This window comes from Halichoerus grypus, chromosome 7 (genome assembly GCF_964656455.1).
Source record: "Halichoerus grypus chromosome 7, mHalGry1.hap1.1, whole genome shotgun sequence".
Taxonomy (NCBI): Eukaryota; Metazoa; Chordata; class Mammalia; order Carnivora; family Phocidae; genus Halichoerus; species Halichoerus grypus.
The window spans coordinates 108,287,591-108,303,973 of record NC_135718.1 but is presented as its reverse complement, the minus strand read 5'-3'; the positions used below and the strand labels follow the sequence as shown (position 1 = coordinate 108,303,973).

At 46.0% G+C, this 16,383-nt stretch overlaps 1 protein-coding gene across 6 annotated transcripts in view; it reads left to right on the top strand.

The window, feature by feature from the left end:
• The window catches only part of ABL2 (ABL proto-oncogene 2, non-receptor tyrosine kinase), a 112,954-nt gene extending 97,991 nt beyond the window's left edge, over nt 1–14,963 (top strand). For 3 of the 6 annotated variants that reach the window (XM_036120932.2, XM_036120929.2, XM_036120930.2), the window contains 5 exons: nt 402–554; nt 1,780–1,869; nt 4,587–4,760; nt 5,301–5,534; nt 5,844–14,963. In XM_036120932.2, the coding sequence (XP_035976825.1) occupies nt 402–554; nt 1,780–1,869; nt 4,587–4,760; nt 5,301–5,534; nt 5,844–7,024 (1,832 nt within the window). In that variant the 3' untranslated portion in view covers nt 7,025–14,963. Of the gene's footprint in view, nt 1–401; nt 555–1,779; nt 1,870–4,586; nt 4,761–5,300 lie in introns of all 6 variants that reach the window. The other 3 variants (XM_036120927.2, XM_036120925.2, XM_036120926.2) reach the window with 1 other exon arrangement.
• The last annotated feature ends 1,420 nt before the right edge of the window (nt 14,964–16,383 follow it).

The following is a 16,383-nucleotide window of genomic DNA, read 5'->3' as shown; positions in this document are numbered from 1 at the left end:
GGCTCATGTCATGATCCCAGGGTACTGGGATCGTGCCCCACATCAGGCTCCTTGCTCAGTGGGAAGATTGCTTCTCTCTCTCCTACCCCCTCTGCTTGTGTTCCCTCTCTCGCTGTGTCTCTCTCTGTCAAATAAAATCTGTAAAAAAAAAAAAAAAAAAATTGGGAAGCTTATAGAAAACAGCCTGGAGGTTATACCTGAAGCATTTTGTGGCAGATATTTTAGAAGGACAAGTTCAGCTGTAAGAACTAGAATGCTATAAGAATTAGAAGAGTATACTAATGTAACAGTGTGAATGTTATCCAAAATTTGAAGAGAAGTTACCTAATAGTATAAAATAGATAACAAATCAGAGAAGAAACATTCAGCTTTTTTTTTTTTTTTTTTAATCCCTTTTGCAGCTTTCGGGGTACTGTTGTGGGAGATTGCTACATATGGAATGTCACCGTATCCAGGTATTGACCTGTCTCAGGTGTATGATCTACTGGAAAAAGGATATCGAATGGAACAACCTGAAGGATGCCCCCCTAAGGTTTATGAACTTATGAGAGCATGTGAGTGTTTTCTTTTGTATTTTAATTTTGAAGGGTTAAGTCAGTGATTCAGGATGATTAATGAAATAAACTGTTTTCCTCTCAGTGTTAGATTTAATCCAACCCCCTGACGTATAAAGTGTTGGTCAGGGGCGCCTCGGTGGCTCAGTCAGTTAAGCGTCTGCCTTCAGGTCAGGTCATGATCTCAGGGCCCTGGGATTGAGCCCCACATTGGGCTGTGAGCTCAGCAGGGAGTTTGCTTTTCCCTCTGCCTCTGCCCCCTCCCCCCGGCTCTCTCTCTCTCTCTCTCTCTCTCAAATAAATAAAATCTTAAAAAAAAAAAAAAAGTTGGTCATTGATCAACCAGTTGGCATATATGATAAACCATCAGGTTTAATTGGAATGCTAACAACAGTTGTCCATGGCCCATGAATTGACTAAATTTCCCCAAACCACTTGCATAATAAGGATAAGAAGAAATTGGGTTTAGGGACACCTGGGTGGCTCAGTCGTTAAGCGTCTGCCTTCGGCTCAGGTCATGGTCCCAGGGTCCTGGGATCGAGCCCCACATCAGGCTCTCTGCTCGGCGGGAAGCCTGCTTCTCCCTCTCCCACTCACCCTGCATGTGTTCCCTCTCTCGCTGTCAAATAAATAAAATCTTAAAAAAAAAAAAAAATGGGTTTAGAGTTTGGGTAGGGGAAGGCTGCTTTCAACCAGACAAAAATGATTACCAAAGACTGGAGAATACCTGAAAGTAACCTCTCATGAATAAACATAAGCATCTGACTTCTTACAGATCAGAAAGCTGGAAGGTGAGTAGGGAATTATTAAATTGCATTGTGTTTAAGCATATGTCTTGTTATTTTCCCTATTCTCCTATTTTTGTCAAAGTGAACTCTTAAGTTCCTCCTTTCTGATATCCCGTTATATTTCTGAACATGGACAGCTGATTATAAGGTTAGAATGAGTTTGAAGATAAGTCTCACTTCTTTCATTTTTCCAGTAGAAAACAACTTTCCATTTTATAAACCATCTCCCTACCCGTCTTTATCCCTGTAGTAGAAAGAATAGAAGGACCAGCCCTAGGAAGTGGGTTTATTCCACCTGAGTCTAGAACTGAGAAGCAGCCGCCTCACTCTCATTGTGAACATGCTGGACCTCTGCCTCAGTAGCCTCACTCGCAGGTGTGCCACTGGATATTTAATTTCTGAAAGGAGTTTTCAGTATTTCCTTCTTTGTTACATAGGCTGGAAGTGGAGCCCTGCCGACAGGCCTTCTTTTGCTGAAACACATCAGGCTTTTGAAACCATGTTCCATGACTCCAGCATTTCTGAAGGTGGGAATCTGGCAGTTTACTGGTGGTGGCCAGGTCTGGGTGATGGTAGGGGTGATAATAACATTTCGAAAATGATAGGCTCCTCTAGTTTGGGACTCCATTTCAGGGGACCGAATTAATTCTTGGCCTTTATTATTCTTGTTTTGCCCTTTTTTTTTTTTTCTTTTGCTATTTTTAAATGTGTCTCTGTGTCTCAAGCTTATTTCTAACATTGAAATTGTATTTTAATTAGGAATTCAGTCTCTTCATAAAGAGAAGAAGTTTGGTAGTTCTTAAAGCACCAACACTTAACCATATATGGAAGGGAAGAAAAAATGAGTATGAAGAATATTCCACCTCCCTGAACCATATCTACAAAGACAGTAGCAAACTCAAATCATAAAAGCAATATCCAGAAATTTCATTTCTGGAAATAGATCTTAAGGAAATAATTAAGGGTATGAATAAAGATTTAGCTACAAGGATGTTACATCAGCATGTAGTTTTTAATATTGAAAAATGAACAATTTAAAAATCCAGTGGGATGCTAATTATTACATTCACACAATTGAATATTTAAAATGATATTCTAAAATATATTGACATGGAAATAGTTTAAAAATGAGCATGTTAAGCTTTGAACAGTGAGAGCCCTTTTCGTATCTGAAAAACCGGTGTATGGGTGCCTGCAGGCAGCTTCTGACGTCAGTACACAGTGCCTCTACAGTTACATGCTCAAGTCAGTACGCTTGTTATATAGACAGCCTGTTCCTAGAGAGCTGAAAACAGAATTCTTAGTTATGTGTGCTGATTGGATTCTTCAGTACAGCTCCAGAGTTTCGCACGTATTTTTCAAATTTTTTCTCTCCTTAATAATTGAACATAGAGCTTACGACTTAAGTTCAGGTTTTAAAATATAAGAAGAGGAAATCAGGCAAGTTGAATTTTGTTGTCTTCCATTAGCGATTTATCATTTCTGATAAGAAGAAAGGGAAAAGTACAACACTGAAGTTGAATGAAAAGTATTTTCTTCTTAGTCCTTTGCTGAAACTTGTGCACATCACCCTTTGGGCCAGATCGAGCAGCTGCCCCTCACGGCCCTCTTCTTTCCTCATTGTGCTTTACTTCATGTGGCGTTCAAGTGGTAGGAGTCACAGACTCCATTTCTTTGGTGCTTCTTTGTCAACTTTTAACTTCTGTTGAATCCTTAGTTAAATTTTCTCTTTCTCTTGAAAATGTTCTATCCTTTTAGAACATCAACGTAATTGCAATTTAAAATTGCTAAACAAGAAATTTAAGATTATTTAACCCATATTTTATTAAGCATTTAATCTGTGGCAAGCGCTTTACTGAAGACACAGAGATAAGACACAGTTCCTACCTTAAAAAGATGTATTTATTGGTTAGTTGTGAGTGGAAGAAACCTAACTCAAGCTTTCTAAAGCAATAGAAGGAGGATTTATTGGCTCATAACCAGACCCTGGTGTGGTTCAGAGTCAGTAGAAGCCACAGACTCAAGTAGCTTCGGGACTTCCTCCTTCCACAGCCACTCCCACCCAGTATCACTTTACTTTTGCCTCTACGTTGATCTCATCCTTGGAATCTTCGAAGAGACATGGGGCACAGTTGCTAGCATCCTTGAGGTCGTATCTTCATAGCTGACGTCTGTCTCCCAGCTGCTGTATATAGCAGCGTAGGAAAGGAGTCTCGCTGGCCTGGCTTGGGTTATATGCCATGTACCCATTCTTGTGCAGGAGTCAATTTTTAAAATAGTTGCCCAAAAATATAAAAAAATTACAATATATCACAATTTAATTGATCTCACTTGCTTCATTTTTGTTCAGGAATGAATAGCAAAGCATGCCTTTGCCCCAGTAGAAGCCACAAAACACATAGCCATGTTCAAAAGGGTGAACACTTTTTCAGGAGCCTCATTTGCTTCATTTGCATGAAATGAAATGAAGTGTATCCATCCTCCTCCTTGGTGTAAGGTGCAACCTAAAAATAAAAGTAACTCCAGAAATCTGTCGGCTTTGTTCAGCCTCTGAACAAGCCCTCAGTAAACAAGGCTAGCCAAATGATATGAAAGCCTATGAAACCATGCTTCTTAACATTACTCCTCATCAGAGAAGTCCAGAATAGAACAATGAGATGTCACTGTATCCTAGCACCAGAATGGCTAAAATTAAAATCGAACCCAAAAACCTCAGAATATCAAACTCTGGCAAGCATGCAGAGTAACCAGAACTTGTATACAGTGCTAGTGGGAGTATAGATTGATACAGCCGTTTTGGGAGACAGTTTGGCAGGACTCAGCGAAGCTGAATTATGTGCACCCTGTAACCCACCGGTCCTGCTTCTCGGTATGTACCCGCAGACGTATGTACGATTCTGAAGCAAAGGACACGTAGCCGGGTGTTCCTAGCGGCATATTCACAGTAGCCCCAGACCAGAAATAACGTAAATATCCATCAAAAGAGGAACGGCCTGATTTTGGGAGATTCACACGTTTGAACAGTACGCATGAAAGCCCCTGCCGCGTGCAACAGCGCGGATGGATCTGCAGTCACGGTGTTGAGCCAAAGAAGCCAGACATAAAAGAGTCCGTATTCTGTGATTCCATTACATATTTTGGTGCTCTTTTCTCCAGTTTTTTTCTCAGTTGTGTATCTTTTCTAAAAAGAAAACCTTTTCTGTGTCGTGACGCTGGTTTGATCAGCCCCCTCTCTTCCTCACAGAGGTAGCTGAGGAGCTTGGGCGAGCCGCCGCCGCCTCATCTGTTGTCCCGTACCTGCCCCGACTGCCTGTACTTCCTTCCAAGACGCGGACGCTCAAGAAGCAGGGGGAGAACAAGGAGAATATCGAAGGGGCACAGGACGCCACGGAAAATTCTGCTTCTAGTTCAGCACCAGGTATGGGTCGCTAGGCGGGTAGAATGCAACCGTCTCGTTCCAAGAACCTTGGGGTACGATGCTCGATCTCCACTCTGCTCTCCGTCTTCCCTGAGGAGGGACCGGCTGGCGTTGCAACAGCTCCGGCTCTTGTGGCCGGCCCCCGGTGCCGGCGGTAGGCCCGATCTCCCCGCCCGCCCCACGGCTCGGCCTCCCGCTCTCTTTGCTCAACTCCCGAATCCCAGACGCTTAGCGTCTTTACAGTTCTGGCAGAAACTGCTTCATTGAGCCTGATAGAGGAGGCCAGGGTGTGCTGTGGTTTTTAGAGAAAAGACATGCCGAGGTGAAAACCAGCGGGTTGTTTCTTCGCATTTATATCCCATGTTGTATTTGGAACTCATCGGTGGGAAATGATAACGCATTTATTAGTTTTCTCTGAGTCCTGCTAATACCTGACATTTAAGAGATCCTGACAAAACTCTTACAGTGAAGCCTTAGTTACTCAAGTGTAACGGAGTCACTGTTTGTCTTTCACATTACTGATTGGCCGTTTCTCATCAGGGTTCCTTAGAGGTGCACAGGCCCCTAGTGGGTCCCCAGCATTGCCTCGAAAACAAAGAGACAAGTCACCCAGCAGCCTCTTGGAAGATGCCAAAGAGACATGCTTCACCAGGGATAGGAAGGGAGGCTTCTTCAGCTCCTTCATGAAAAAGAGAAATGCTCCCACACCCCCCAAACGCAGCAGCTCCTTCCGAGAAATGGAGAATCAACCCCACAAGAAATATGAACTCACGGGTAACTTCTCATCTGTTGCTTCTCTACAGCATGCTGATGGGTTCTCTTTCACTCCTGCCCAGCAAGAGGCGAATCTGGTGCCACCCAAGTGCTTTGGGGGGAGCTTTGCACAGAGGAACCTCTGTAATGACGATGGCGGTGGGGGCGGGGGCAGCGGCACTGCTGGGGGCGGGTGGTCTGGCATCACAGGCTTCTTTACACCACGCTTAATCAAAAAGACACTGGGCTTACGAGCGGGGAAACCCACAGCCAGTGATGACACTTCCAAGCCTTTTCCAAGGTCAAACTCTACATCTTCCATGTCCTCAGGGCTTCCAGAGCAGGATAGGATGGCAATGACCCTTCCCAGGAACTGCCAGAGGTCCAAACTCCAGCTGGAAAGGACAGTGTCCACCTCTTCTCAGCCAGAAGAGAATGTGGACAGGGCCAATGACATGCTTCCAAAAAAATCAGAGGAAGGTGCTGCTCCAAGTAGGGAGAGACCAAAAGCCAAACTTTTGCCCAGAGGAGCCACGGCTCTTCCTCTCAGAACCCCCTCTGGGGATCCAGCCATTACAGAGAAGGACTCTCCAGGGGCGGGGGTGGCTGGAGTGGCAGCCGCCCCAAAGAGCAAGGAGAGGAATGGTGGGGCGCGACTCGGCATGGCTGGAGTCCCAGAGGACGGCGAGCAGACGGGCTGGTCTTCTCCGGCCAAGGGTGCAGCAGCCCTCCCAACCACTCACAACCACAAAGTGCCAGTCCTTATCTCACCCACTCTGAAGCACACTCCAGCTGACGTGCAGCTCATTGGCACAGACTCTCAGGGCAATAAATTCAAACTCTTATCTGAGCATCAGGTCACATCCTCTGGAGACAAGGACCGACCCCGACGGGTAAAACCAAAGTGTGCCCCACCCCCACCCCCAGTGATGAGACTACTGCAGCATCCGTCCATGTGCGCAGACCCCACGGAAGAGCCGACCGCCCCGACTGCAGGACAGCCCGTGCCAGAAACACAGGAAGGAGGGAAAAAGGCCGCTCCGGGGGCAGTGCCCGGCGGTGGGAAAGCCGGGAGGCCAGTGATGCCTCCCCCTCAAGTGCCTCTCCCCACATCTTCCATCTCGCCAGCCAAAATGGCTAACGGCACAGCAGGTACTAAAGTGGCTCTGAGAAAAACCAAACAGGCGGCTGAGAAAATCTCAGCAGACAAGATCAGCAAAGAGGCCCTGCTGGAATGTGCTGACCTACTGTCCAGTGCCATCACGGAGCCTGTGCCCAACAGCCAGCTGGTGGACACTGGCCACCAGCTCCTCGACTACTGCTCAGGCTACGTGGACTGCATCCCTCAGACGCGCAACAAATTTGCCTTCCGAGAGGCTGTGAGCAAACTGGAACTCAGCCTGCAGGAGCTGCAGGTGTCTTCAGCGGCGGCCGGGGTGCCCGGGGCCAACCCTGTCCTTAATAACTTACTGTCATGTGTCCAGGAGATCAGCGACGTGGTGCAGAGGTAGCCACTGTGAGCCTCGTGGGCACACGCCCACAGCTCTGAGGGGAGAGGGAGAGGGGCTTGTGTTCCTGTGTTCTTGTTCTCAAAAAATGAAAGACTGATACTTGAGTGTGTTTATGTGAAGTACCTCAGATCTCTGAGCTCTCACGTTTACAGGTTCATCTCAAAAACAACAAAAAGCAAAAACACGTAGGACAGGGAAATGAGATGGGGGCGGAGCAGTCGCGGACAGGATTGGAAGGTGCACCGGAACATCAGGGAACGTGTGTATGTCAGGCCACGAAGAACCCAGTCCAGCCTGCGCCTACCCGGAATGCTGTGCGCTGGTGACACGGGGCTGCTCTCGGCAAGGCCGCAGGCCTGCGCCCGCCCGGGAACTGGCAGTGGCGCTCATTCCGCACCACACACTGCGGGGTTGGCTTGGGGCTCCAGGGGTTACGATCGGTGATGACGCGCCCCCTCGCCGAATGAATCGGGTGGGACAGAAGAGGGGAAAGCTGGGAATGTACCGAGGGACCTTTCCTTTGAGGCTGTTGAACGCACCTGTTTCCACAGGGCTCCCCGCTGCCGTAAGAACTGCAGATCAGATTGCTAGGGTGTGCTCCTGTCCTCTTTCCCATGGGTGTGCTAATTGGTGCAGGAAGTCGTCAGGGAGATTGAAACCTCCTCCTCACATCTTCTCCACTGATGAGCAAAAGTCATTTCTCCCAGTCTCGTAGATTATTTCCTAGTGGACCAGGATTGGCTTTCTGCTTGCTGGTGCCCGTCTAGAAATCATAGGCATAGGGGTTTCCTTAGTGGTTCCTCTCTGCTCTTTGCGGGGCAGGCTGTCCTCCTTTATCTCTGGCAGTATTCAGGCCATTGACCAGCGTTGGTTTTGAAAAGAGTGGTCATGTACAGGTTCTCTCAGGAATCCTTTTCTGATACAGTGCCCCTGCATACCGACATACTGGCCAAGGAATTGAGCAGCTCTGTATTTCTTTATCAGCTAAACTACCAAGGAGGGAGGTTTCTTGGAATCCAGTGGTCAGGTCCAGAGGTCTGTGACTGAGTTTTCGAGAAGCTGACTCGGTCCCAATGGCCATTTCTCTGTACCTTTCTCCTCCCTTATCACCTTACACCCAGGCTAGGTAGAGAGCAAGGAGAAACATTCTCTTAGTCTCTGTGGATTTCAAATGAATCACCCCAAATTACTCTGATATGCTTTTCTCCTTTCACATATCCCCCTCCCCCTTGTTGTTGGGTTTGTCTGTAAATACCCTATTGGGAATACTCTTTGATATTTATTTTGTCATTTCACCTCTCTCAGAAGAATGCATAATTGAAGGGGCAGGTCATTTCCAGGAAACACTGATTAAATCCTAGAAACCTAATGACTTAACCCCCAAATATGTTTTGCCTTTGAAAAATGGGCCTTTTCCTTTCCTATTCAGTTATTATTATGGAAACTAATTAGGATCATATGGAACTGAACCTAATCGGTTAGATACTACTCATATTCTTGGTATCAGGTTTAATTTTAATTAATACTTCATTCTCTTTTTAAAGCTTTATGACCACCACCCCCCACCCGCCCAAGGAGAACCTGATACAAAAGAATAAATACACTACTTTTTTCCTCCCAAAGGAATATTAACTTAGGAAGCTAGGAAGTGAACACTGATGGCCTGTGAGTTTTCTTCCTGGCTCTGTCATCGATCCCCTGTCAAGCCACAGCCCTATCTCTTAATCTGTTAAATGAAGGTAACGCTACATCTTCTCAGGGGTCTTTTGCAGATAAGTGTATAGCTGTCCCTTTGAGAGCCACTTCAGTGCAGCGTTGTTACATTGAAAGATTTCCATTCTCCGCTCAGTAGCAGATAATGGAAATGTTGAACTGCTGAGATGATGCTAACTGGGCTAGAATACTAAGGAGGAAAAACTATGTTTTGTACAGTTTGTCATCTTTGACCAAGGAGGAAATTCAGTTTTCATTAGAAAGAAAATCTTACTGTGACTGCACCAAAGGAGGCCCAGGCCAGGAGGAGGGGGAGAAGGGGGAGAAAGTCCCGGGCCTCGCTGGCAGGGCACGGGTGAGCTGCGTCCGTAGGTCACGGTCAGGTGCAGCACAGGCAGCTAGCGATCCGGCCGGGCTCCCTGTGGTGGTTGGACGAGAAGGCAGAGTTCCCTTCAACATGGATGGAGGCCCACGGTCCTCCCGCCTTCCTCTCTGCCGCTCCCCTTCAGCAGTCATTTCCATGAACTTGAAATCGTTTTAGCCATTAGCCTTTTAAGGGTGGGACAGGGAAAGCTAAAACTTTAGAATATTATGCTGCTTTTTAAGTTTATCTGTCATTGTGGGATGCAAGTTGAGGGGTTAATTATAATTGTGTTTTTTAGGGGATTTTTTTTTTTTTTTTAAAGCAGGGGATCTTTCCTTGAGAGCTCTGAAAATAAGCCTTGGAGGAACACTACTGAGTGTGTAAGCTCCCTGGTTTTCTCATCGCGGAACAGTCTTGAGGGCGGGGACTGTGTCTTACTCAGGGGCAGCACCTGGCTCTGTCTTGGCTACAGTAGGTGCTCAAGAAGTTCATGAAATGAATTGCTTTTTCTCAACACTGTCAAGAGCAGCATGAACGATTGTAGCACAGTCCATCCACGTGATGCTTGAACTGCGTGGGACTCCAGGGGTCAGGTGAAAGAGGCCCTGTCAACTTAGTAGAAAAGTATCACTTGACTGCTCCTTTTTCTAATTGAAAAGGACCAGATTTTTAAAATAACCTTATGTAAATTCAAAAGTTTGAACTCAAAGCAGAGAAAACTTCTCAAAACTAAAAACATAGTCTGTCTAGTTTAAAAGCAAAGCCAGGAGCAAGAGGCCTTCTACAAGGTGTTGACAACTCTCTAAAGTGGTTGATATATATGCATACCTTCGGGCTGGTACCGCTTGAGTCCTTTCACGTACAGACAGTATGATTTCAGCTTAGATTTCTTACCTTAAAACGCAGTGTTTTGTGTGGAATACATCTTGATTGTGTTCCACATGAAGTATTTTCTTAAAAGGCTTTGTGTAAAATTAAAGTGTGTATATTTTCCTATAGACTTCCATTGTGATTTTCAGAGATATAGCCTTAAAAAAGATTGGCCCTAAGAAATTCATTCAGTGTTTTTCCAGATGAACCCCTATTCATTGATATCATTAGAGTAGAGATCCTTCGCCAGTTGCATTTTTGGGGTTTAAGTTAGAATTTTCTTACAATTCAGTTGAAAATTGGCTAGTAAAATCGTACCCAGTTAATAAAACATGCTGACTTAGGTAAGGTGCAGCTCGTGTTTATTTAAAGTCCTGGAGCTTTTGAGTTTTAAAGGATACAGTATAGATAGTGATTAAAAGTTGAGACTCTGAAGCCAGTCCAGAAGGCAAGTCATTTAACCTTCCTGAGCCTTAGTTTCCACGTTGGAAAACAGGGATAATAATAGTAACTACCTCAGGGTTGTTGTAAGGATTAAATGAGATAACGTATGTAAGCTACTTAGCTTGAGTGCCTGGCGCATGATGAGCACTCCGTAAATGGTCACTGCTCCTGCTGTTACTACCACTTAGTCTAGTGGGTCTTCGCCGGGGATGGGCAACAAAATCCCTGGAATTTAAAAAAAACAGTCTGATGCATTGGCTCACCCCAGCTTAGACTTCCCAGTGGGGTGAGGTCTCAGCCGAGAATCCCTCCAGGTGTTTTAGATACCCAGCACTGTCTGAACACTATCAGGACCCCAACCCTTTCCTTCATAGCTTCAGAAGTTGGAGGAGAGGATGGTGAAGTTACTTGCCCATTATCTCGGTTAATTGATGGCAGAGCCAAGGCTGTAGGGTTCAGGTCTCATGACTTTCTGGTTGTGGGGTCTTTCCACCCTTCCTGCTGCCTTGTGAGACACTGCAAAAAAAAAAAGGTGGCTCGGATAGACAATCAGTCTGCACAGTGCTACACGCTTTCTAAAGCACACGCTCCTGGCATGCTCTGGCCGTAAGGGGCTTGCATGCTGAGTAATGGCAACACGGCGGAGCAGGCATGCAGTAGAGCTCAGTAACTTAGAAAAATGGGGGGGGGGGTCATTCTTTTGGACAGACCCCAGCAACACAGCAGTAGTCTGCACTTTGTAATAAAGAAATACTAACTCGAGTTTAAAAAAACCTAGTCCTACATTCCTTTTTCTTAAAAACAAAACAACTTTATCCATATCATTTTAATGACTATGAGGTAATGTATATGAAAGCACTTTGAGAAAAGTATCAAATATAATTTAACTATAAGGTTGTGTTATTACTGTCTGTTTAGAAGATCAAACAGTCGATTCGATGCTGATTGACTTAATACGCTTTTACCTGTGGGAGACCGGAAAATGCAAATATATAAATAATCACCCCTGTGACTTATCACATTTGTAAATATGAAACCGCTAAATGAATATGTGCAGGCATAGTAAGTGTTTTGCTAAAATTGTAGCTCAGCCAAATAACTTCAGAAAACTACGGACCAACTTTCTGGTTTAATTATAATCATTAAAAAGTAGTAATGTGTACTCCAGAATAAAGAGGCTCTTCCGGGGAACTTGCCTCAGGAAGAATTGAGGCCCTTTTATCCTCCGTGTTCCCTTTGAGGCTGCGTGCTCAGCCAGTTAGCATCCTGACATGGTGGGCGCAGACGCGTACCTGTTGATGTTGGCAGTGTCTTTTTTTAACCGATGTCCAGCGTGGTTTTGTTGGGATTTCTTGGAGGGGAGGGGAGGGGTGGGATCAGATGGCCATAGAACCAGTGCACTTTGGGAATTAGTTTTCTAGGATTTCCTGCCAGTTAGAAATGATCTTGACATTCATTGTGCGCGCGCGCGCGTGTGTGTGTTTCTAAAATGAGTAGCTAAACACAATTTGCCTATTAGATGATAAAATGCCCCAGAGTAAATTGCATTGGTGGCCACTTTTGAGTTACAGCTTCACTGCATTCTGACCTCTCCCTTCCAGTTTTTGTTGTTGTCATTGTTACTATCAGGCTGTGCTTCCACAGGAGTTCACATTGGGCTGGCAGGGTTGTCAGCGTTTTCGTTCATCACAATTTTTGGGTTTCGTCATCTTGCTTGGCATTAATTTGTTTTATCTGGATTTGGGTCCATCTCTGTGCCCTAAGCATTTGTTATGACCAGTTTTCTTATGTAGATGGGTCTCTGGATGTAAGTTTCTTCTTACGAATTAATAGACCCCCAGCTGTCTACATCTCTGTCAAGCCAGCAGCTCAGTTCTTCTGTAAATGTCTGCTTTGGTTTGGGGGGTGTGGGAGCAGGAAAGAGAGAGAGAAAGGCAGCCGGAGGGAGCCTCTACCCTTGTGACAGAGGCAGGCCAAGGCAGCCCCGCAGATGCCTGCCCCATCCGTGCGACAACCCAGTAGCCTCGCCAGGCAGAGAGGAGAGGCCTGGGGCTGGTTCTAAAGCTTGTCCCACTCATAACAGTCAGGATAGTTAATTCTTTTGGATAGAGTTCCAGTTTTCCAACTCTCAGAATTTAAAAATTCAAATGCAAGGCTTGCTTTTCTGGGCAAGCGCCCGGAGTGCCGATGATTGTTGTTACCTGCCCCGTTACCGCCAGGACTGTAGTGCCATTGCCTGCCCTCCTGTGTCGCCGGGAAGGGCGGCTGGAGTTCCGGGCTGTGCAGTGTCTGCGCAGGTGACTAAGACAGCCTCCACGTCTGCTGGCTTGACGTTTACTGCGGCGTCCCAGTAGGAGGGGCTTTCCTGCTCTGGGGGTGCTTTCCCATGCCATACCGGAGGTCAAAGGGTTCATCTTGAAGATAACACGTGTAAGGCGCTATTTCCTTCCTTTCCGACTCCATATCCTAGATCCCAAGAGCAGGATAGGGTAGGAAGAGCGCATGCTTCTTCCTGGGTGAGGAGGCCTAGGCAGGTCATCTTGATTCTAGGATGACTCGGAGTGGTAGAAGTCACTCGGATTGTGCCTTCAAAGATGGGCTTTGTGCGATTTGCGGAGGAGAGACTTGTAAGCTGGGTTGGTGGTGCACACTTAGTGAGCTAGAACTGGTTAGGTGGGTGGTGGGGGCTCAGTGCCCCAGTCAGTGAGAGTCCCTGCTTGAGATGTTCCCCCCATACAGGGCGCTGATGTGACAGACTGCACTTTTTTCCAGCCCGCCTGGGGAGCTGGGGGAAGGCTGCTCTAACTGGACCCTTCCCTCCCTCCAGGTGCACTTCTTTGCTCTTGTTTTCAGTTACGAATTTGAAACTGTTTACGTCTCTTAGAAAAATTACATCCTTTAACTTTCCCACTGTTAAGTATACATAGCACAGTAGCAAGGCCCTGGTAACAGCCGGGGGTCACAGATGGCGTGTGAACAGATCTAACCTGCAGACCATCTGAAGGAAAGGGTGTCTCCTTTAAGTCGAAAGCTTAGGCTCCACTTTGTCCTTAGACCACACCCAGTTCGTGCCCTCTGTGTCTGTTCTGTGAAATCCTTTGTTCATCATTTTACTCAGAGGAGCAAGTTTCTGGGTCCTGCGTGTCACTCCAAGCTACTGAGCTCTACATGCAGGGCTTGAGGTCTGGGAGCATTCTAGTCAATTCTTTAGGACATGGTGGAGGTGAGTGGTCCAATGCTAGTGGGCTTCAAGAAAGGAAATAGTTTGTCTCATTGAAGCTTGCTTATTAGGTTTGCTTCTGAGCCTCAGGATAGAAGTTTCAAATCATGTAATTAAGCACCATAAACTTCAGTTGGAGAATGGGACTTCTGGTTAATAAAATTTTCACATGTAAGGGTAGTTTTCATCGGTTGTAGCACAACAGTAACACAGGTATGCCTAATAAATTTATTCGTGATTCAGAAGATATTGCAGGATCCTGTAGGGCTTTAGTATCCTCACTGGTGAATCCCAAATACTGTTCAGTTCAGAAGTACCATACCATGTGTTGAGAGTTGGCAGGCCTGCCAAGAGACCGAGATGTTTCTGGTAGGTGAAGGCCAGGTAAGCCAGCCTGCCTCCATTTGGACAAGCTGTTTTTCACTGTGGCCAGTGTTCTTGGGATTCTGTTATGAGAGAAATTTTCTGAGATCTTGAGAAATCACCTTGATTAGGGTGATTGTCCTTCAGAGAAATTAGTATTCAGAAACTAGAAAGGACAATGAGGTACTCATCTTAGAGTTCTTTAGGGCTTATGTTTGAAAACCCTCATCTCTCAGATCTATATGGAGGGTCTGTGTTCTGTCCACATTCTGTACCTACACCATTGTGCTGAGAAAGGAGGGGAGTCAGTGAAAGAGGAGTTACTCAGATCTTTCCCTGTGGTGAAGAGAAGCTGTGCCCTGGTTTGGTGTGTTGGCCACGAGCAGGCTGACTGAGCTGTGTATGCATCCTCAGAACCCCCCATCTCCTGGGTAGACCCCACACTTTTACTTCTTGCAATCTGATTCTGAAATGACTATCAGTGGAGAAACCCAGTTTTATGCTCGCTTGTCAAAAAGAAGTTTGAACAACATTTCATGGTGGTTGACAGAACTTTGTCCTACAGCCTATGATTCAGTCTTTAAAACTCGTTTAACGTTTATACCAAAGGTCACGCTCCGCAGGTGTATGCGTGGTGGATGCATGGGGGTGAGGCCTGGAGGGCCTGGCACTGTGCACCGCTGAGGGGACACAGGGAGACAGTACGGGATTTCACTGGAAACACATCAGTCATGGGTCACACTACCAGTGTTGTCAGGTATTTGTTCTTGTAATATATTTTCAGGTGTTTTGTTTTTCTAATTTAATTCTCTCACCCTGTTGTCTGACTGTGAACTGCTAACAGTGTTAAACTTGATGTAAATAAATGAGGCCCTTGAAAGGGGAATGCTGTCTGCCTGTTGTCTCACAAGGCTTGCCAACTTGTGTTTTATTTTAAATAAAGGTTGCAATATTTTATTGGCAAAGTAGGCCTCTGATTGGAGTGTTTCTCCCACAGTTTTAACTGAGAGGGAATCTGTGCAGAATGTATCTTTCCTCACAATAAAATAGAAGTCTGTAAGGTGAAGCTGGTTTTGGCGACATCCCTCTGGCACATTCTTCAGATTGTCCTCTGTGGGAGTGAATGCTCGTTCTTCCATGAATTACACTTTTTGGAAACGGCCAAAGGCATCATCTGGAGCCGAGCAGGTACATACGGTGGGTAATGGGTGTACGTGCATGTGTGTATCTAACACAGGTGACTGTAAAGGGAGACTTAATTCTCAGTCCACTCTGAGGACACTCCACATAGGTTCTGAAAACTTTTTTTTTTTAATTACTCTATCGAAGTGCCAATTGTATTAATAGAGAGGTGTTTTTTTAAAGATTTTTTTGGCAGGCAGAGGGAGAGGGAGAAGCAGGCTCCCTGCTGAGCAGAGAGCCCAACGTGGGGCTCCATCCCAGGACCCTGAGATCGTGACCTGAGCTGAAGGCAGACGCCTTGGTTCTGGAAAGGTTTTGAGCCAGAGTAGCATTAATAGAGCATGTGTAGAATGTCACACGGAACATTCTACCCTTGCTTGACTGGGTCTTCAGTTTTTTGTTTTTTTTTTAAGATTTTTATTTATTTATTTGACAGAGAGATAGCATAAGTAGGCAGAGAGGCAGTCAGAGGGAGAGGGAGAAGCAGACTCTCCACTGAGCAGGGAGCCCGACGTGGGGCTCGATCCCAGGACCCTGGGATCATGACCTGAGCCGAAAGCAGCTGCTTAACCGACTGAGCCACCCAGGTGCCCCTGGGTCTTCAGTTTTTTAAAAACGTGAGTCATTGCTTTTAGAAGTACCGTTGTAATTAGGAGTAGGCTGTATTCATGTGGTGCACAGTGAGGTCCGGGTGGAAGGGCTGTTAAGTAAACATCTTACCTCCTCGTGCTCCCCCTGCAGTCCTTTCCTCCTGCCCATTTTTGGTTTAGTTGGGCAATCTTGATTTAGAGTCACCTTCCATTGTGATTTTTTCCCTCTTTTGTATTATTTGTAACATTCTGCACAGCTGAGGAAATCTGTTTTAGGAACAAGCCAGGAAAGCTGGAGTCAGACTGCCTGGGTTGAGCCCCTCCAATCCACTGACTAGCTCTGTGACTTTGTGCACAATCTTTTACCTCTCAGAGCCTCGATTTCCTCGTCGCCGAAGCCAGCGTTAAAGGTGACACGAAGTAATGGCTATAAAGTGCTTAGCACAGTGCATGCGGGGCACATGGTAAGTTCTCAAATGTTGGTTACCGACAACAGACTTCAGCTGGGGTCACGCGGACTAGAACGGGGGTGGGGGTGAAGCCCCCGCTTGGCTTGGAGTATGGTGTCAACTGACAGCAGTTTTATTAGACTGTGCTTTATTAAACACCAAAG